The sequence below is a fragment of the Vulpes vulpes genome, chromosome 9, assembly GCF_048418805.1.
Source record: "Vulpes vulpes isolate BD-2025 chromosome 9, VulVul3, whole genome shotgun sequence".
Classification (NCBI taxonomy): Eukaryota; Metazoa; Chordata; class Mammalia; order Carnivora; family Canidae; genus Vulpes; species Vulpes vulpes.
The window spans coordinates 71,086,748-71,109,515 of NC_132788.1; the positions used below are offsets into that span (position 1 = coordinate 71,086,748).

Sequence of the window (22,768 nt, forward strand, 5' to 3'; positions counted from 1 at the left end):
GGGGTTAGAAACCTTTTTAAGAAGTTTATCTTATGTTTGGATAGATATAACACTCACATACCAAAGATATGAATCATACAAGATAAAAGGCATCCTAACTATTAGATGTATAGTATAGGTGATAAAGATTGTAAGAATTCAAAGAAAGGGGAAATGATTATGGGCTGACAAGATGGGCAATTAAGATTTATGGGTCTGACTAATGACAGGTAAACCTTTTCTCATTCTTCTTTCTCATTTTAAATGGTACCTCTTTTAAGAAATAGTCTAAGGTACCCTATCATGGAAACTCTTTACAGATGTTGTTCTTTATTGTGTCACCCTGTTTGTCTCCTTCAGAATATTTCTCAAATATCTAAACTTCTCTCCCTAATTTGGTTATTTATTGTCTGTGCTGCTCAGTAGACTGTTATTTCCATGAAAGTGGAGACTTTTTATCTTGTTCACACTATTATCCCAGAGAGTCTCATAATGCATAGCACATGTAAGACACTCATTTGTATTTCCTTAATTAATTAGATAGATAAAGAAGTTTTAAGTGCTTTAAGCATATGCTCAGAAACTCTAATGTAAGGTTCATTTGTATTGCCCAGATAATTTGCAATAGCTCACAGGTGACCATGAATATTATTTTGCAAAATTTGAATTTATATTGGGTTAAATGTGACTCTCCCAAGTTCATTATGAGAGGAAAGAGAGTTTCTCACTTCTCAAGAAATATACTATTTCAAAGTTAAGGGAATTCATGTCATGTCTATTTTCTATTTTCTTCAAACTGATAAGGCTAGCCCGTCATGGACAATCTACACACTATATATTTTTAGAAGATATTTCACATGTATTTGATAAAGGCACCCCTGAAAGTAGGTGCAATGTTAAATAATGCTGTTAAGTGATGCTGCATAAAAATGTCAAGAAAAGTTCAAATTGGGAGACCATCTTTTATTACTCAGCTGTGTCTGTGTGTGTGTGTGTATACGTGTGTTTATGTGTAAATTTTCTTTTAATGTTCCTTATTCCCAAGAAGACTAAGGACTTGTTTATCTACCCTTAAAAATACTAGCTTAAGGCACTACTTCTATTAAAAATTTGCTATTTACTTGGAAAAAAATGACTATTATGCATTTATTTGTCTAATTTATATTTTCTTTAGAATTTCTTTTTTAAAAGATGGAGGACTTAAAATAGCCAATGTGACTAAAGCTGATGTTGGAACTTATACCTGTATAGCAGAAAACCAGTTTGGAAAAGCAAATGGCACAACTCGCTTGGTTGTTACAGGTAGGTACATTTCTTAAAGATTGCCCTATGTGGAAATGAACTGTATTGCATGTTATTAAGATCAAAGAAAAAACAGATTTTTTACAATATGCAGTGCACTGTGAAGGTAAAATCTGTGTTTCCACTGTTATATTTAACAGGTGGAAGTCAAGAGAACAATTATTAATCTTTCTTCACACACCATAGTGTGCACCAGGGAACACATTAGTTATGTGCTGGTATGATGGGCAGAAACATTACAAATAGCATATGCTGATGATCAACCTTTATGCTATTCTATCATGTCAGATATTTTAAATTCACTCTTTCACAGTATCATTGGTATTTTCTGGAGATGTTTAAACCCATGGAATAATCCTTGCCACCAATGAGAGTCACTTAGCGTTGTGGATATGTTGTTTATTCATTCAAGAAAAAAAAATGAATGCCTACTATGTGTCAGGTACTTGGCCTATGTAGGCAAATAAACTAACAAAGATGCTGCCTTCATGAATCTTATCTTCTATCAGGGGTAGAAAGAAAATATGCAGTAGGAATAAATGACAAATTATTAGAAGGAAAAAATTGCAAACAATTGAAAAAGTACAGAGTAGTCTATGGTAGAGATAAGTTGGAGCAGAAACACTGTGACTGGAGTAGGCCTGGTAAGAAAGAGAGATTTGGACAAAGATTTCCTAGAGATGGAGGAGTTAACTAATAGATTTCTTGGGGACAATCATGGAGGATCTCTGTAAACCTTGTTAGGACTTTAGCTTTTAGTGGGGATGAGAAGTGGAGGCTGGTGCAAATCAACAGAAGAGTGGCATGATGTGAAATCTGTGTTTAAAGGTTTAGTCTAGAGATCCCTGGGTGGCGCAGGGGTTTGGCGCCTGCCTTTGGCCCAGGGCGCGATCCTGGAGACCCGGGATCGAATCCCACGTCAGGCTCCCGGTGTATGGAGCCTGCTTCTCCCTCTGCCTGTATCTCTGCCTCTCTCTCTCTCTCTGTATGACTATCATAAATAAATAAAAATAAATAAAGGTTTAGTCTAGCTGCTCTGATGACAACAGACTATGGAGAATCAAGAATAGAAGTGGGAGAGATCTCAGAAGACCACAGCTGCAAACCAGGCTGGAGATAATAATGACGCAAGTGAAAGGAGCAGCAGAGGAATTGATAGGAAAGGATCAGATTCTGTAAATACTCTGCTTGTAGAGTCACCAGGAGTTGCTGATGAACTGAATTGAGGCCCAAGAGAAAGGAGACAAGGATGGTTGCAGGGTATTTGGCAAATAACAGAAAGAATGACAATCAAAACAACTGAGACTAAAAGGTTGCACAACTTTGGGAAGAGATAGACCAGAAGTTCAGTTTGGATGTATTAAGTATGAAATGTTCATTAGGCTCTATCTGTTTAAAGCAGACCGTGGCATTCTGGCATTAGCAATAAATCCAATCTTTTAATGGGCTAAAATAGCAAATACTTATTTTTTGCCTTTGCAGCAAGTCCATGGTGGGTCATGCATGCTGTCTTCATTCAGGAATAAAGGGTCCCAGTGCCTCCACCATCTGGCACATTGCCCACCCTGGTGAAAGAGGGAAGACTGGTCAGATGGTCTCTTAGTTCTTCCAGGCTCCTTCCTGTCACTACCACACAATTCCATTTTATATTTCTTTGACCAAAGCATTAGCATTTGGCTATGCCTGAATTCAATGGTGTTGATACTTTAACCTTACTCTATGTGTTTACAGAAATAATGATGAAAAATAATGTCTATTTTAACACTTAAGTAGCTGTTCCAGAGAAAATATATGAATCTGGGTTTGGGGAGAGAGATCAAGGATTGTAATACACATTTGAGAGCTGTTAGCATATAGATATACTTGAGAAGAAAAGACTAGCTAAAATCACCAAGAGAGTAGGTGAAGACAGAGAATAAGAAAAGCCAGAGTGAGTTTGAGGCAATCTAACATTAAGGGATTTAAGAAGAGAAGAGGGACAAAGGAGTGAACAGCATTGGATTGGACTAGAAAACAAAGAGAGTTTGGTGTCCCAGAAACCAAGCCAAGACAGTGAATTGACAGGAAGACAATGATCAAGGGTAGCAAATGCTACTGAAAGGTCAATTAAGTAAGATGAGATTGGAAAATGTGCCATTGGTTTGCCACAGGGGGATTACTGGGAACCTTGACAAAAAGCAAATGGGTTGTAGAGAGCCAGAGGCTAACTGGAGTGGATTAAAGAGGGAATTTACTGGAGGAATTGTAAACATGTAGAAATGATTCTTTTGAAGACTTTTGCTGCAACATGGAGTCAACAAATGAGGATCAGCAACAGAAAAGTGGAGTCACAAGAAGTTTAATATACAAGAGATGGAAGGACTATTGTGATGATAAGGAGAAAGAAATGTACATGGGGACATTTAGGGGGAAACATAGTAGTTAACATTTTAATTTAGTATCCCTCTTATAATACCTGTTCTAGATATCTTTTGTGTGGCCTTTCAAACGTTTGAGTCTATTTAAATTTTGGTAGCAGTGCATTTTGGAGTCATTCAAAGTCAACGGAAATTCATTGGTGTCTGTTTCTACTTCTGCATTTCACGAAGCAATAAAATTAAGTTAAAATTGAGTTTGTAGTGGTATTATAACTCTTGTTTACAAGTGACTTTAATTTTTAACTGATAAACCCTATAAATTCAAATATCCTGATTTTTTTAGCAAGAATTTGTGGATCTGATGAAATACATTACAGACTTGCATAAAATGTCTATATTAATCTTGAAGACTTTTACTTATGTACAATAAATGTTAGATTAACAGTCAGCTTGTGAAAATGCTTTCATCAAAACAAAAATGGTAAAGTTTTACTTAAAACTTTTTGGATTTTTTTTATAGAACCAACGAGAATAACTTTGGCACCATCCAACATGGACGTCTCTGTTGGTGAAAGTGTCATTTTGCCCTGCCAAGTGCAACATGACCCTCTGTTAGACATCATGTTTACCTGGTATTTTAATGGGGCCCTCACAGATTTTAAGAAAGATGGATCTCACTTTGAGAAAGTTGGTGGGGTAAGTGTGCCACTTTCCTCCTGCTTTTTACATCGCATGTGGCTTTGAAACATTATCACTAAAAAACATCTGGCACATATGTGATGCTCGAGAAATGTTTGTTCTGTGAGTAAATCTTCATTCCCGATTCTATTATGATCTAATTTTATTACTGTAGTTGCCAGAAAGTGAACACAGTTACTTCAACCTGTAAATTTTAATTAAAATTGATGTTTGTTGCATTTATATTAAATACATAATTGTACATATTACCATGATAATTTTGTCATTAGTACCCTATAGAAGGGAAAGTTTTCTTACACAAGTGTTGATTTTCAATATGATATATTTATTATGAAGTTGAAACAAGTCACATTTGCTAAGAGCTTCCTTTGTGTCAAGCCAAGAGCTTTGTCTATATTAATCCTCAGTATCATTCTGGGCATTAGCAATGAGAATTTGCATTTTACAGATGCACAGACAAAAGATTTGAAGAGTTTATTAACTTGCCCAGGGTCACTGAGCTGGTTAGTGTGTACCCTAGGTTCAAGCCTAAATCTTTATGGCTCAAAACAAGTATTTCTTATGTTCCATTCTGTCTTCTAATTTGTGATGGTTTTATGTGAGAAAGAATTACAGATTTTTAAGGAAGAACCAACACTTTGAGGAGAACTTTTAAGTGACTCAATGTTGGTGAGCCACACCCTCCACCTGGTCACATGTCTGTGAATCCAGAATCAGAAGGCCATTTGCCATTGGAAGCTTGTTTGCATTGACTTAGGGATAGCTTCATTCTGTTTAGCTAAGATGTCAATGGTGTATAGTAGAGTTGAAGTTTTGTCCTTTGTATAAAAAAAAAATAAAAACAACAACAAAAAATGGCATGATGGACAGCTCAGTTTTATTCATTTGACAAAAATTTCATATTAAATGTAGGAATATATACACAAAGGTATATCAACCCACTAGGATCATGTGCAACTTAAAAGGATAATGTTATAACTTCTATTGTGTGCCCATTCCCTAAAAAAATGATTTAAGTCCTAAAGCCTAACTGTGAAATAATAGAATATATTGATTTCTGCCCCTGGTTGCTACAACAGAGCTCCTAAAACCCTAGGACTTTCCTGGGTGATAGGAATGCTTTTGTTATAATGAGATGACTCTGGGCTTCTGAATAGCTTCAGGATGAAAACTAGTCACCAGAAAAGCCATGATTAGAAGCCTGGAAGTTTTAGCTCTACCACTCATCCTCTGAGAAGGAAAGAAGAGCTAGAAATTGAATTCATAATTGATCAAGCCTGTGTAATGAAGCTTCCATAAAAATCCCAAAAGTATGGGATTTCATAAGTTGGTGAACACGTTTACATGCTGGGAGGGTGGCACACCTCAAATCAACAGAGATAGAAGCTCCTGGGCTCAGACTCTCCCGGACCTCACACTATGGTACCTCTTCATCTGGCTTTCATCTATCTGCATCCTTTATTATATCCTTTATAATAAACTGGCATATAATATATGCTTCCCTGAGTTCTGTGAGCCATACTAGCAAATGATTAAATCCAAGCAGAGGGTAATGGGAACCCCAGTTTACGGCCAATCGGTCAAATGTGCAGGTAATAGTCTGAGCCTTGTGATTGGTATCTAAATTGGGAGGAGTTAGCACTAACCTCTTAACTCATGGGATCTGATGCTAACTCCAGGCAGATAGTATCAGACCTGAATTATAGAACATCCAACTGTGTCAGAAGATTGCTTGGTATGGACAACACACACATCTGGTATCCGAAGTATTGTGGTGTGTTCTGAGTGTGAGTGTGGTAACTGACAGTAAAGAGGATACAGAAGGTTTTTTAGTTAAACTAGTACGTCGAGGTTGACCTTATTTGAAATTAGGGTTGTTGCAGATATACTTAGTTAAGTTACAGTGACATCATACTGGAGTAGAATGGGCCCAAATCTTACATGAATGATGTCCTTAAAAGAAGAGAGAAATTTGATGAAGGGGATAAAGAGATACAAGCTTGGAATTGTAAAATAAGTCATGGGAAGAAAAATACAGCATATGGAATATAGTCAATAATATTGTAATAACTTTGGTGATAAAAGCTAACTGCGTTTATCACAGCGAGCATTTTGTTATGTATGTAATTGGAGATTCACTAGGTGGTACACCTGAAACTAACATAATATTGTTTATCAACCAAACCTCAATAAAAAAAGTTTTTAAAGAGTGAAATTTAGACACAAACATACAGGGAGAATACCATGTAAAGACACAGACACAGAGGGTAGATGACGATATGAGGATTCAGGCAGAAATTGAAGCTCTGCTTCCATAGGCTGAGGAGTACATGCAGCTCCCAGAAATTGGAAGAGGCAAGGAAGGATCCTCTCCTAGAGATTTTGGGGGAGAGAGCTTGACTTCAGATATCCGGCCTCTAGAATTGTAAAATAATAAGTTGTTTACAGCCACCCAGTTTGTGTTACTTTGTTATAGCAGCCCTAGTAACTAATATGAATGGTCTCAAAAGGAAAAAAAAAAAAAGAGAAGTTTCCACACCTAGCCATAGTTCAGTACAATTTCACTGCCATTTCTATTTTCTGTCATCTGGCTTATTCCATTTTAGAAGGTCTGGTTCCCCTAATTATTCTAAATGACTCAAGGCTTTCGAGAACTCCACCGATTGCTACAACCTATTAGCATTTCTTTCACTATTACTTTTAATCCTCTTTAAAAAAAGTCACAAATTTCTTCTATCGCAATGGGAACAGGCATATGCCAGTATTCTCAACCAACTCTCTTGCATACTCAGGATTTGTCATTTGTCTTTCTTTGGAGGGAAGACAAAGGAAAAGAGAAAAGCCTAGAATGTTACCTTCAAAAAGTCCCCTTTTCCAGTCTGGAAAAGGCTTCTCCTCTAACTCAGCTTTTGCCCTAACCTTAATTCTTAAATAAAGAATATTATTTGAAACATTAGTTACCTTTGTTGTCTAATGTAGATAATGGTGTTTGTGATTTATCAGCTGGATATTAAATTGTTGATGGTGTTTTATCCAGTTCAGTATCCTCCATCTTAACTAATGCTAAACAAATACATAATGAGAGACTAGAAACTTGAAGTAGTTTTTCTTTTTTCAAGATTTTGTTTGTTTATTTGTCAGAGAGAGAGAGAGAGGCGGGGGGAACAAACGGGGGGAGCGGCAGGCAGAGAGAGAAGCAGGCTCGCTGCTGAGCAAGGAGCCTGATGCAGGACTCAATTTCAGGACCTTGAGATCATGACCTGTGCCAAAGGCAGAGAGTTAACCACCTGAGCCACCTAGGCATCCCAAAACCCAAAGTAGTTTGATTTTAATATTTATCAAACATTCTTTTTTTTTTTAATTAATTTTTATTGGTGTTCAATTTACCAACATACAGAAAAACACCCAGTGCTCATCCCGTCAAGTGTCCACCTCAGTGCCCGTCACCCATTCCCCTCCAACACCCGCCCTCCTCCCCCCTTCCACCACCCCTAGTTCGTGAAAAGGGAGAGGATGTCAAACATTCTTTTTATTTTAAGTTTGTTTGTTTATGTCATCTCTACACCTAGCCTGGGACTCAAACTCACAACCCCAAGATGAAGAGTTGCATGCTCTTCTGACTAAACCAGCCAGACACTCCTCATCAAATATTCTTAGTGAAGTGCTCATTTTAGACTGAGCTAGATTACTGCTTTCTGTAAGAGGAGCTTGGAGTTAAGAATATTTGAGGTTTTAATATAATTTGCCTCTGCCTTACATATAGGTCCTCCATAAATTATAAAGTTATCTCTTTACCAGAGTCAGATATCTAAAACATGACATTTCATAAATTCTATCACCTGCCAATTCTGTTCGTTTTCTAGGATGTTAGTTCATGGCCCATGAATCCTTTTACTGACTTGTGCCATTAGTAACTTAATATTCTCCCATCAGTATAAAATAGTAAGCCAGACATGATGACATTACCCTTAAGCACGGGCAATTAAGTAGATTGGTTTTCCATTGCATGAGAAGGTAATCACACAAGTCTTGTCCTCTGATTGTATAGTCATTACAGCATTCACATTAATACCTAGAAAAGTCTGCTTCTCTTTTATCCAGTATGTTCCTAGTTATATCCCCTCATTTCAAAAGCAGCAAAATATGTCAGAATGTTGCCAAGAGAGGTGGATAGTAAAAACCCTGTTTTTAAAGGGGGAGGAGTAATTTAAAAATAGGAAATCTAACTCAGAGCTTTTAACTCAACCAGTTAAGTTGTCATTGGGACTATACGAGAGGGTATTATTGGACCATACACTGAGTATTCGATACTTATTCATTTATTGTAAAAAAAAAAAAATCACACACACACACACACACACACACACACACACACACACACACCTTTTGAGAAAAACCAACAAGCTCAAAATGCCCTAACAATTTAGATCAGATCTATTGTGTATGTTTGAACATCATGCCAGTCACAGGCTTCTGCACAGTTATACATTCAGAAAAGCTTGTTAAACCAAGTGACTAAAGCAAATTGGCATATCACAGGTGAGAACTATGGTTCCGAAGACAAGCCTGTGCCCATGAGATGAATCAAAGTTGTATAAATAAATCAGCAGTAAAAGAATTCTGTTTAAGCCCACTGTGTATCACACAAATCTCAGTTGTAGGCACGTTGTGAGTTAAGGAAAAACGAGCAATTTGTGTTCAGGTACATATGAGGTCTAGGTTCTGTTGCTACTGGATGATGCAATGGGTAAGTCACTTACTTCTTTTACTTTTTTTAACTTTTCTTCCCTCATTTTCTGGTCTTTTTTTCACATCAGTTTTCAATATTTGCCATGTTCCCTCCCATCATGAGAGTTTGCACACATAGGTCTCTTCTGGAACACTCTTATCTCTTCATTTCACTATGTCTATATGTCTATATATATAATCGTATGTATGTAGGTATGAATGTACATATTTATATATATATGTATATATATGCACTATAATTTCATGTATATGCAGTTATAAGAAGAGACACAGGTTTGGAGTCCCTGGGTGCCCCATCAGTTAAGCATCAACTCTTGATTTCAGCTCAGGTCATGATCTCAGGGTTGTGAGATGGAGGCCCATATCAGGCTCTGTGATGAGCATGGAGCCTGCTTAAGATTCTCTCTCTCCCACTCCCTCTGCCTTTCCCCCCACTCAAAAAGAAAATTGAAGAGACAGTGGCTCAGCAATATGTATACAGTAGCATTTTCTTTCTTTTTTTTTTTTTTATTTTTTAATTTTTTTATGATAGTCACAGAGAGAGAGCGAGGCAGAGACATAGGCAGAGGGAGAAGCAGGCTCCATGCACCGAGAGCCCGACGTGGGATTCGATCCCGGGTCCCCAGGATCGCGCCCTGGGCCAAAGGCAAGCGCCAAACCACTGCGCCACCCAGGGATCCCCTACAGTAGCATTTTCTTATACTCATGGTTAACCAACAGAATTCCTATCCATGTACCCAGTCAGCATATAATAAATAAATAAATAAATAAATAAATAAATAAATAAATAACAGAGGGAGAAAGGAGAGAGATTCTGTCATTAACTCCAGTAAAACATCTTTTTCTACTTTTGAATATACCTTGGTTTCTACTATCAGGATAAAAGAGATAATAGCCCAAAGTTCAAAAGAAACAAAAGACATTACTAGCTGGTACCTACGTATCTGGGGCCTAGCAATTTAAATATAATTTTTTTAGCCCACTCAAGGACAATATTGACTTACCTAATAAGCTGCCTTTTGGACTTAGATATATTATATGATGGGGCTCCCTATAAATAGAAACTTTCAAACCAAAACATACCAAAATTTCAGTATATTTGTAATGAGTGTTTAAATAGATATGCTTTGATAAACTTGATGTGGTGCAGGTGCTTTAGAAATGAAGAATGTATAGAGCCAAGCTGTACAGCTTTACAAACATTTTGTGGAATTGGATCTATGATGAATTAGAATGTGTGTGGATAAAAGTCACTGGAAGCAATAAGAGGTTTAGCGGTGACTGGTTTAGCAGTGACTGCCATTCATTTGAGTAGCTGACTTCAGTATGATTTATCTCCCACAGCCCAGGCTCACTCTTGTTATGGCAGCTACTTGTGAGCCTCGGGACTTGATGCATTTCCCAGCTCTCAGTGGTAGAAAAGAGTATCTCTGAAAGTAATCCTTTGTGTACAATAACACAATTGTGGTCACTTTAATTTGATTTGTTTCGTAGAATTATCAGGGTATGAGGACCAAAAGTTTGAAAATAACAGTTCTTTTATAATACAAAACCATGTCTAAAAGAAGGTTATATGTGCATTTTATTATTTATTTATTTATTTGTTTATTTATTTAAAAGAGGGAGGAAGATAGAGGGGTAAAGGTACAGAGGGAAAGGGAGAGAGAGAACCTTACGCAGGTTCCACACCCAAGCACTGAGCCCAATGCGGGCTCAATCTCACAACCTGGAGATCAGTCAGTACTTTAGCCAAAATCAAGAGTTTGGTGGCCAACTGACTGAGACACCCATATGCCCCTATATATACATTTTAAATGCAGATCTGAGGCAAAGCAGTCATTCCAAACACTAGTTGTGGCGATACTCTGAGTTTTTAAGCATCTCTCACTAGGAGTGTCTTATAAATTTTATATGTTGTCCACATCCAAAACATCATCTGACTTGGAATGATCATAAGAGAATATACTCAGGAGGAGTTCTATAAAAGTGGTGATTAGACCAAAGAAATTACTATTATTCATCTTGAATACTTGCCTGAAGTCCAACTTTTCTCACTAAGGAGCTTAGGGATGAAAAAACAAGGATTCTGCAGTGCTTGTTGGAAAAAGGGAAATGCAAAAAACCATTGAAGTTGAGTTTATTTCCCCTACCTCATCATTTTGCTCAATCAGGCATATAGAGGCTCTGTTTCTACTTAAGGTGTGATTGGCACCCCAGGGCTGTGTTCATCAAATAAAATGTTTAAGATGAATCGTCCAAATCCACCCCTAGTGGAAACCCTGTAAGATTTAAATTGATAAGAGGACTGACGGAAGTCAAACCAAGTAAGTAACTTGAACTAATCCCATAAAAATATCAGAGTTACAACAAAAACCAAAGCTATAAATAAAAGGATATAAGTGAAAAGATATGCAAATATTTATCAGTCAAATGCAACACAAAAGAGAGAATAACTGTTATTTTGTAAAAAGATCATAATAATTCAAGGCAAATCTCAAGAGTAAAAAGGGTAAATAAATACATTTTGAAAAAAGTTTGCTCCATCATGAAGGTATAATAATCATAAACTATAGTACTACAAATAATATACCATTAAAATATACGAAGTCAAAAGCAAAGAGAAAAATGAGAAACGAAATTGGTATACAGTATTTGAGAGCTCTTCTTTTAACCGCCAACAGATCAATTTGCCAAAATTAGAAAAAGACCATTTTGATGCTCTATTATAATGGAAGAAAACAGATACATATAAAAAATTTACCATACGAATAGAAAATACACATTCCTTTTCATACCCTTGTAAAACTTAGGAAAGAAAAATAGCAAAACTGTTATATACAAAGGAGATGGCAAAACAAATGGGATAGGTGGAATGTCGAAAAGCATTGGATAATCTCTAGAATGTATCAGTGAAGAATAAAGATAAAAACTAAGAGAAAGAGATTATAACAGATAAAGAAATATTAAAAACAGAACATCCCACATTCAACTCATATGTATTTAATGGAGTTCAGTTATATGGAAAATTTCTGGGAAAATAGAAATAATCAAAATTAACAAGAATTAGAAAACCTAAGTAGATAATCAGTATGAAAACATGTAAATCAATAAACCCACCCAAAAAAATAATTTTAGAGCCAGATAATTTTATTGGTAATTTTTTTTAATAATTTTTTTATTTATTTATGATAGTCACAGAGAGAGAGAGAGAGAGAGAGAGAGAGAGAGAGAGAGAGAGGATGAGACATAGGCAGAGGGAGAAGCAGGCTCCATACACCGGGACCCCGATGTGGGATCCTATCCCGGGTCTCCAGGATCGCGCCCTGGGCCAAAGGCAGGCGCTAAACCACTGCACCACCCAGGGATACCATTATTGGTAATTTTTTAAGCTTTCAGGTACCAGATAAATATTTTGTTATATAAGCTACTTGACAACATAAAAAGTTCAAAAATCTTTTCAATTTATTTTGTGATGCTAGCATGCTACTAAGAACAAAACCTGGCTTGCCAGGTTAGCAAATAATTAGTAGATATAAATTCATTTCATGAATATAGTATGAAAACCTAAACGACATTTTATCAAATGAGATTCAACATTATATTAAAATAATGATAATTACCCAGTAAAAACCTACAGGGGGATATTCTAACCAATGTACATGCATCATATCAATAAATATAATAAAATAGATCACATTATTATCAGTGGGTACTTAAAAGACATTGAATAAAATTAATGACCTATTATAGTAACAAAAAAATACTCCCCCCCAAAAAAATGTCATTAAAGGGAAATACCAGGAAATGCTTAAATCAGCAGTAAGAAAGGAAACACACAACTATTTTAAACCATTTGGAAATGTTTGGACCAATACAATGAGGTATAAATAGGAATAAATGATTTAACTCTGAAAATAAGGAAGCAAAGTTACCATCATTTGAGGACAAAATGATATCTGGGCTACTCAAGATCCAATAGTACCAACACTATTTTTTTAAGACTTCATTTATTTATTCATGAGAGACACAGAGAGAGAGGCAGAGACATAGGCAGAGAGAGAAGTAGTCTCCTCACAGGGAGCCCTATGTGGGACTTGATCCCCAAACTGGGATCACACCCTGAGCTAAAGGCAGACGCTCAGCGGCAGAACCACCCAGGCATCCCCAACTCTAAATTTTTAAAAATGAGTGAGAGGTCAATCAACTGCTTAGATAAGGACAAATTTACAAAGTAAAGCTTTTTTATGTGCCAGCGGTAGCTGACAAGAAAATACAAAATGGGACATAAAACTCCCTCTATGGTAAAATACACGTTAATAATTTGTATTGGTATGCAAGATCTAAATAAAGCTACAGTAGTTTGTTAAAATTAATGGGTAGGTGGATGGGTGGATGGAGGAAGGGATGGATGAGAAGAAAGGGAAAGAATCATAAAAACTCAGTGCTCCTTGATGAAATAAAACAGCATTTAAAAAAAACAGTCTGCTTTTCTTAAGAGTTTTCTAACTTTTCCTGGGTTGAATGTGATATGCAAGCTGTGGGAATTTGAAGACAGATATGGAGAAAACTTTGAAACGCTTGTTCTTTGGAGAGTGTAACCAAAAAAGGGGAGGGGGATGTGTCACTTAGGAGATGATTTTTTCCCTGGGCAAGGGGCATCAGTTATTTGTTGTTATTTTAGTGCATAATGGGATTCCACTCTTGAATCTGCCCTTACTGTTATTAAATCTGGAGTTGGATAGTGTCAATCCTCCATCTTGGTTCTTCTCCTTCAATACTGAGTTGGCTATTCTGGGTCGTCTGCCTCTCCCTGTAAACTTTAGAGTCACTTTGTCCATATCCATACCCTAATTTGCTTGGATTTTTTTAATTGGGATTGCATTTATTCTATAGATCAAGTAGGGGAAAACTGACATTCACAATATTAAATGTTCCTATAAACAGAGAGTATCTATTGTGATCCATTTAGTTCTTTTTTTGATATCTCTCATCAGAGTTTTATAGTTTTCTTCATATAGTTGTTATATATATTTTGTTAGATTTATACCTAAATATTTCATTTTTGAATAGTAATGTGTTTAATTTCAAATTCACTTGTTCATTACTGTTAGATAGGAGAGCATTTGACTTTTCTATATTAACCTTGTATCCTGCAACATTGCTATAATTGCTGATTAGTTCTAGGCATTTTGTTTTGTTGCTTCTTTCTGATTTTCTACATAGATATTCATATCTAAGGAAAAAAAAACAAATTACTTTCCTTCTTCCCAACCTTTATTCCCCCCCCCCCTTTTTTTTTGTCTCACTGAATTACTGGGATTTCTAGTAGTGATGAAAAGGAACATCCTTGACTTGTTTTTTATTTTATCAGGAAAGCTTTATGTTTCTAACCATTAATTATGATGTTAATGGTAGGTATTTTGTAGATGTTTTCTATCAAGTTGAGGAATTTCCCTCATTCTGTGTTTGTTAAGAGTGCTCATCATGAATAGATTTTTTTCTTTCTTTCTTTTGTCAAAGGCTTTTTCTACATTTTTTGATATGATCATGTGATTTTTCTTTTTTCTCTTTTTTTCTCTTTTTCAATGTACCAGAGCTGGTTTGTATTACCAGTTGAATATGGCAGAAGTGATGCTATGATCTTTCTTTTTTTATAAGGTTTTGTTTTTGTTTTTAAGATTTTATTGATTTATTTGAGACACAGAGAGAGAACACAAGTGAGGGAAGGGCAGAGGAAGAAGGAGAAGCAGACTCCCCGCAGAGAGGGTTCCCACCTTTGGGCTCAATCCCAGGACCCTGCGATCATAACCTGAGCCGAAGGCAGACGCTTAACCAACTGAGCCATCCGGTTCCTTTTTAAGTTTTTATTTAAATTCCAGTTAGTTAACATACAGTGTAATATTAGTTGCAGATGTACAATATAGTGATTCACCACTTCCAAATATCATCCAATTCTCATCACAAATGCCCTCCTTGGCCCCCAATACCCATACCCCCACCATTCTCCCTTCTGGTTACCATCAGTTTGTTCTGCGCAGAAAAGGAAGAAATCAACAAAACTAAAAGGCAACTTATAGAATGGCAGAAGATATTTGCAAATGGCATCCAATAGAGGGTCAGATTCCAAAATATATAAGGACCTTATAAGACTCAACAATCAAAAAATGAATAATCCAATTAAAAATGGGCAGAGGGATCCCTGGGTGGCGCAGCGGTTTGGCGCCTGCCTTTGGCCCAGGGCGCGATCCTGGACACCGGGGATCGGGTCCCACGTCGGGCTCCCGGTGCATGGAGCCTGCTTCTCCCTCTGCCTGTGTCTCTGCCTCTCTCTCTCTCTCTGTGACTATCATAAATTTAAAAAAAAAAAAAATTAAAAAAAATAAATAAAATAAAAATGGGCAGAAAACATGAATAGACATGTTTCCAATTTTTTTCTTTATCAGATTCTTGATATGATAGGTTATATTAAATGATTTTCAAATATTGAACCAGCCCTACATAACTGGGATACATCACACTTGGTTGTATTGTATAAATTTTTATACATTATTGGATTTGATTTGCTAATACTCTGTTGTAGATTTTTATCTCTTTGTTCATGAGAGATATTGGTCTGTAGTTTTCTTTTTCTGCAATATCTTCGTCTGATTTCAGTATTAATTAGGGTGATGATGACCTCATGAAATGAGTTTGGACATATTACCTTAGCTTTTATCTCTTATAAGGACTATAGAGAATTAGTGTTTCTTCCTTAAGTGCTCGGTAGAATTTGCCTGTGAACCAATCAGATCTTTTGCTTTTGTTTGGGGGAGTTATTAATTATAAATTAAATTTCTTTAATAGTATAGTTCTATTAAGTTTGTCTGTTTCTTCTTGTATGTGTTTCGGCAGAATGTGACTTTCAGAGATTTGGCCCATTTCATGTAGGTAAATATACTGTGGACACAGAATTAATCGTAGTATCCTTCTGTTATCTCTTTAATGTTCATAGAATCCATAGTGGCACCCGTTCTTTCATTTTGTAATTTGTGTTTTCTCTTTCTTTTCTTAATTAGCCTGACCACGGGTAATCGATTTTATTGATCTTTTCAAAGAATCAGTTTCTAGTTTCATTGCTTTTTCTCTATTGATTCCCTGTTTCCAATTTCATTGATTTTTAATCTTATTTTTTCTCGTTTCATCTGCTTTCTTTTGATTTAATTATCTCTCTTTTTTAAATGGTTTCTTACAGTGGAAACTTAGATTATTGACTTTATATCCTTCTTTTCTAATATACACATGCAGTGCTGAAAGTTTCCCTCTAAGCATTGCTGTCTCTATGTCCCACAAATTTTGGTGTTATATTTTCATTTATATTTAGTTCAAAATATTTCTAAATTTCTCTTGAGATATTTTCTTTGACCTAGTGTTATTTAGAAGTATGATGTTTAATATCAAGTAGTTGGGGGATTTTCTAGCCATCTTCATCTATCTTTCTGTTATCAACTTCTAGTTTAATTTCATTGTGGTCTGAGAGCAGATATTATAAGATATCTTTCAGATTTATTAAGGTGTGTTTTATGGCTGATAATGTGGCCTTTCTTGGTAAATGCTCTATGTGAGCTTGAATAGAATGTATAATCTGCTGTTGTGGGATGAAGAAGTCTATAGGTATAAGTTGTATCCAGTTGATTGATAGTGCTATATTCTTACTGTATTTATTCTTATTGGATCTATTTTGATAGCTAGGTTTTAAGTTCTTCAGCTATAATAGTGGATTCATCTATTTCTCCTTATAGTTTTATCAAGTTTTTCCTTTATGTATTTTGGTTTTTTGTTTTTAGGTATATATACTCTAATGATTGCTATGCCTTGGAATATTGAACCACTTTAGCATTAGGTAATGCCTCTCTTTGCAATATATATTAAAACCATCCCAATTTCACTTTCAAATAACTGTGTACAGCTTCACTGGTAGTGCAAGTATCTTATAATATTCCTAATTCTTTCCTCCTATTCCTTGTATCATTTCTTTTATTTCATGTATACATATATATATATAAAATCAAATTCACTTTGAATATGATAAGATTACATGTAGTTTTATGGCATTTATCCTGCTTGATTTCCTATGAGCTTATTGAATCTGTGGTTTAGTATCTGAGATTGATTTGGGGGAAATTCTAAGTCATTTTTGTTTCAAATATTACTTCTTTTCCCTTTCTCTTTTTTCCTCCTTCTGATATCCCCATTAAGTGTATATTATACTTTTCGTAGTGGTCCTACAGTTCTTTAATATTTTATTCTCTTTTTTCATCTTTTTCTCCTTTATTTTCAGTATTGGAATATTTGATTGTCATATCCTTAAGCTCAGAGATATTTTCTCAGCCATGTCTAGTCTATTAATAATTCCATCAAAACCCTTCATTTCTGTCAAAATTTTTGATGTCCAGCATCTCTTTTTCATTTTCTTAGAATTTCCCTTTCTCTGTTTTCATTGCCCCTCTATTTTGCATGTTGTCTGCTTTCTCCGTTAAATCCCTTGGCATATGAATTGAGTTCTTTTAAATTCTTGGTCTGATAATTCCAACATTCCTGCCATACCTGGTGCCTGTTCTGGTGCTTATTCAGTCTCTTCAAACTATGTTTTTTTTGCCATTTGATGTGCCTTGTCATTTTTTTTGAAAAGCAGACAGTGCACTTGGAGAAAAGAACTACAGTAAATTGGCCTCTACTACTATAGTGTATAGTGTGGGCGGAGGGAGAGCATTCTTAGGTCTCATTCTTTGGTGAGATTCTTGAAGTTGTCCTTTTCCCTTCCCCCATGTTGAAGGCTAGAGGGAGCTGAATTTGGGTATTCCCTTTCTCCCAGAAGTAGTGTTTGTCTCTGATTAAAAAAAAAAAAAAAAACCAGCAAGGCTCTGGTAAAATAGTTGCTACTGAAACCAGACCTTGTTAAGAACAGAATGCTCTGGCTTATTTCAAAATAGTAAATGGTTCCTATTCCCTTCCCATGCCAGAAACATAGGGGGATTTTTCTCCTCTATTCATTGTAAGGACCTTGCAGAACTCCTGGAGGAACAACCCACAGAAGCCACCTATGGTTGGGTTTCCTGCAGTTGTAGCTCTCAAGCTTGTACACACTGACCCTCCAGCAATTCCTCAATTGATGCTCAGATTTCTCTACCCAACTGCTGGCTCGTAGGAAGGTTTCTGCTCCAGGAAATTAGGATTCTCAGTATTTACCTTTTGTTTTTTTCCAGTTTTGAAGAAAGTGATTTTTCTCTATGACCTCACTTCTGTGCCAGGTCGAAGAGGAGTTGTTGATTTTTCAGTTCGTTCAACTTTTTCTTGCTTTTAGGACAGACTGTGATGCAAAGCTGCTTGTATGCTGCCTAAAAACCAAAAGCCAGGGTGACTGGCCCATTTTTTAATTGGGTTATTTTCCTTTTTATTATTGAGTTGTAATTGTTCATGCTGGCTTAGATTTTATGTCCCAATTTCAGAAGGAAAATCATTCTACTTTGCGAGATGTAATACTTAATTATGCCACTTAATTGATCTGAACCTAAATAAGAAAGTAAAGAATAAATGGTTCCTTTAGGGCAATTTAAAATTTTAGACTCAAAAATCAGAAATTTTAGATGTTTTTTTATTACTGTAAACACTGATTTTTATGCTGTTTTTTCTTATGCTGACTCTAAAATTTTAGATCATACTCTTTACCAGAAAAATACCCTAACTCTAGGCATATTTGACCTTAAACCTAGTCTTTTTTCTTAATCTTCTTCAATAAGACATTGAGATTAAAAATCTGTACTTCTGAAGTATTAGGAAAACCACTGGAATACATTGATTTGCTGTTGTAATCAACAGTGAGATTTTTTTCCAAGCAGTTCTCCTGGGAGAAGGCATAAGTTTAACCTCCATGACTGCTTAGAAGTCCTTTCCTGACTCATACACAGGCTACTAACATGAAAGGAATGGTGTCCAGGCAAGGATTGTTGTTGTCTTGTTGTTGTTTTTAACCTATTTTGGGTCCTCGGTGTAGCCACTCAAAACAACCTTGCAAGGATAAATTTTGGTGAATAAATACCCCAAACTTCTCTCTCCCTCAGATCTCCTGATATGGGAGAGACCCAAGGAAAAGGCAGAGGATGAAGGAACCATTTTACATATAGTACATATAGGTCAGCTACCCAAAAAATAGGCAGTATTGCACGTACAGAGAGATCTGGAGGAGCATAGCCAATCATGTTTGTGAATTGCTATAATAACATCCCTTATTCAACATGTTCTTCTTGGGAATGGCTTTGATACTCCTCCCCACTGAGTCATGAAATCTACACCTCCCACCTTGAAACCTAGTCCTTTATGACTGCCTTGAGCAATAAAGAGCAGCAGGAGTGACGCTATGTGATTGCTAAGGCTAGCTCATAAAAATGCATGCATTTCTATCTTGTTCCATCAGCACAATTCCTCTTGGAATCCAGCCACCATAATATGAGGAAGCCCAAGCACACTGTGGAGAGGCCTACCTCAAGAGGAACTAAAGTCCCCATCCCACAGGTATGGCTGAATTCCCAGCCAACAGCCCACATCAACTTGCTAATCGTGTAAATGGGCTTGCCAGTCCCCTGCCAGCCACCCCAGCTGATGAGATTTATAACCAAGAAGAACTCTCCCCATTGATCTCTGCCCAAATTATACAATCCAGAGTAGAATAAATGATCACTGTTATTTTATGCCACTAACTTTTGGGTAATTTAATCACATAGCAATAGCAATTGGAACTACAAGTAAACATAACACATTTGGCACCACTAGGTCAAGTTTCCATGAAACAACTTTTTATTCCTGTGTATGGATGGATTCCTATTCTTCTATGCTAGTCTTTTCATTCTACAAGAGACAAATCTACTTTCACTAAATTTTTAGCTTCTGATATAAGGATTTACAAAGAGAGAGAGAGATCTGATCCACAAGTTAAATTCTTACTCAGGGTAGTCTTTCATGACTTGAAATACTGTAATTCTGTGTCAAAATTGTCCCATAAATCCAGAGAAATCCTAGAGTGATGCATATTGACTAAACAGTTTCTGGATGAATCTATAGAAATTTATCAGCGTGTTGAATTATTTCAGAATCTATTGTTTTGTTTTGTTTTTTTAATTATAGTGAGCATACCAAGGCAGTCTAATTACAAGGAAATGTGCCTTGTGGTTGACCTACAGTACCTGTTTCACAAATACTGGTTTTCTCACCCATAATCTATGATTAAAATATGTATATGATTGCTGTTCTCAGCTTATGAGCCCATCAGTAACAGCCTAACTTAATGATTTTCTCATGCAGTTATTAGTTGCAGAATTTTAGGGTTAGGGAAACAAATGAGCAATTGATTATTTAGAGCCTTTTATGTCCAAAAGGGATGAAGATGAAGAATGGAGAATCTCAGGAGGTGTAATGATTGTTGACCCAGACCACTCATTAGAGTCAGGTAGAGGGTCTCCATTTTCTAGTCCATTCTGATTTTATTATTCTGGGATGTGGCCTACGAATTTCTGGTATTTTTTAAAAAGACTCTTCAGGTGAATTTATTATCCAGCCAGCACTGAGAACTGCTGGGTGTAGTGAACTGGATCACCCCATGTTTTTGCAAGGCACAGACCATGTACCCATAGACAATATTAAATAAGGTAGAATGAAGTATCTATTTTTAATTTTCTTTGAATCATTTAGGTTAAATCAAGGAACACGGTTTGATATGTTATTCGGTTTGTCACTCTTGGTTCTTTAATACTTGTCAGTCTCCCCTTTTAACAAAGAGAACAAATGTCTCAGTCTCAGAGACTTTGGAAGTGTCCAGCTAACATCCATTTACATTATTTTTGACAGTGTCCCTTTGCACTGTTTTCTACTCACTATATTCATTTTGGCAGGTCACTATTTTTGGTCAGCAGCTTTCCATTTAAGATGAAAACACACTTTTCATATCAATTTCCATATAAATATAAGTCTAAGAAAGTTTATAATCTTAAGAAAAAATAAATACTCCTCGGTACTAGGATATGGCAAAACAAAACTGTTGAGTGAAGTCACTAGAAAACACTGAGTTAAAATTACGGTAGGAACAAAGACTAGGTATTCTGAGATCTCAAATGCTTAGTTAGATACTCCATCAACACACCACGTCCCAGAAAAAAAAGAAAAGTCCCAATTTGCTAATGTGAACTTGATGTTGCAATAGAAAAGCTGATACCTTTATGGCAAGTCCAAGTACCTTGGACTGAGTCTTTATCATTTTTTATGAGTCCCTCTTCCAAAACCAGTTATGATGGAACAAGCCAGGACTCTCAATTCACTAACGAAGCAATTATTCCAGTTTATTGGTATCAAAGAATATCAAGCAAATTTTGATATTAATAAACTCCATATTACCTGCCTTTAAATATCACCCATTCAGACAGGCGAGCATTGGGTAATTTCAGATGAAGCTGTTAATGACAACAAAACTAAGACTAAATATTTATTATTAGGACCTTTTTTCATGTTTCAGCGGGGGCTCACTATTCCTGTTCCTTGTATGAGCAGTGTATGCTTGTAATGGACGTGACCTTGCTGCAGCTGTTTTGGGCTGATGGGGGGGGTGGGGCAAGTTTTAATTTGATTGGTCAGAAATACGTGTCTATCAGCAATTCCTTAAGGGATCTTCACAGAGGAAAACATGACCAGCTGATTCCTTCCTCCAGAACCAGCAGGTTTGACTGTTTTCAAGGCACCTCATATGATTTACCTGCAGTATCAGGATTTAGAAGGCAACCCAGCGATGGAACGAATGATTAATATTGGAATCTATGCAATAACAGGCTGTGTAAAGTGACAAAAAGGAGGAGGACCACCTATTCAACCTTGCCTTCCAAATAGCCATCAAAGGCTTTTTTTTCCCCTTCCTTAAACTGGAAAATTATGCTTCTTGGCAGTCCAGCAGTAGCATTTACATTGAGAGTGCTTACTAGGGAATTACTTTTTGCTGATAATTTGTTATACTGAAAGTTTATGCTACATTTGCACTGTTCAAGAGGTTTCCTGAGTTCTAAGGTTTATTTTATTCCTTGATTTTTAGCATATGGTAGTTATCACAGTGTACTTTCAGCCTACCTATAATTATTAATGATCTGTTTGCTTATTTATTTTCACCTGGCATGGGTTATCACATCATGTACTTTTTTTTTTCCAGGGCAGAACAGTTTTTAAATTACATAAAAAATTCCATTAGCATCATCACCTAAGAAAATATAGGGAAAATGTTAATAAGCTCCTCTTCTACTTCATTTCATGCAAACTGAATTTTCCCTTAGCATTTATTTCAAAGATGATTTGGTTTATAAATCCATTTACTGTTTATACCTGTAACATGTTCTGGAAATGGAGTTTTTTTTTCTAGGAAGACATCTATATGGTTAGATAAACAAATAATTGGATAATCAAGTAAATTTAGTGAAGCTTTAACATTTTTTAAATAGAAAAAAACTCAAAATGTTATTGTCATTAAGGTGTAAATATGAACCTGAAATGATCTACAATGAACTTTATGTTTTCTGGGGACAGATGAACAATTAATGGATTAACTATACCCTTGATAGCCTTTGCCCTTCATACCCCCTAATAGACCATGTTCTCACCTGCCTTTGGGTCTTTGT

At 36.0% G+C, this 22,768-nt stretch overlaps 1 protein-coding gene across 4 annotated transcripts in view; it reads left to right on the top strand.

Annotated features, from left to right (window-relative positions):
• Positions 1-22,768, top strand: part of CNTN3 (contactin 3) — a 326,552-nt gene that overhangs the window by 261,755 nt on the left and 42,029 nt on the right. For all 4 annotated transcript variants that reach the window (XM_072720423.1, XM_072720424.1, XM_072720422.1 and 1 more), the window contains exons 12-13: positions 1,154-1,281; positions 4,159-4,334. In XM_072720423.1, the coding sequence (XP_072576524.1) occupies positions 1,154-1,281; positions 4,159-4,334 (304 nt within the window). The remainder of the gene's footprint in view (positions 1-1,153; positions 1,282-4,158; positions 4,335-22,768) is intronic.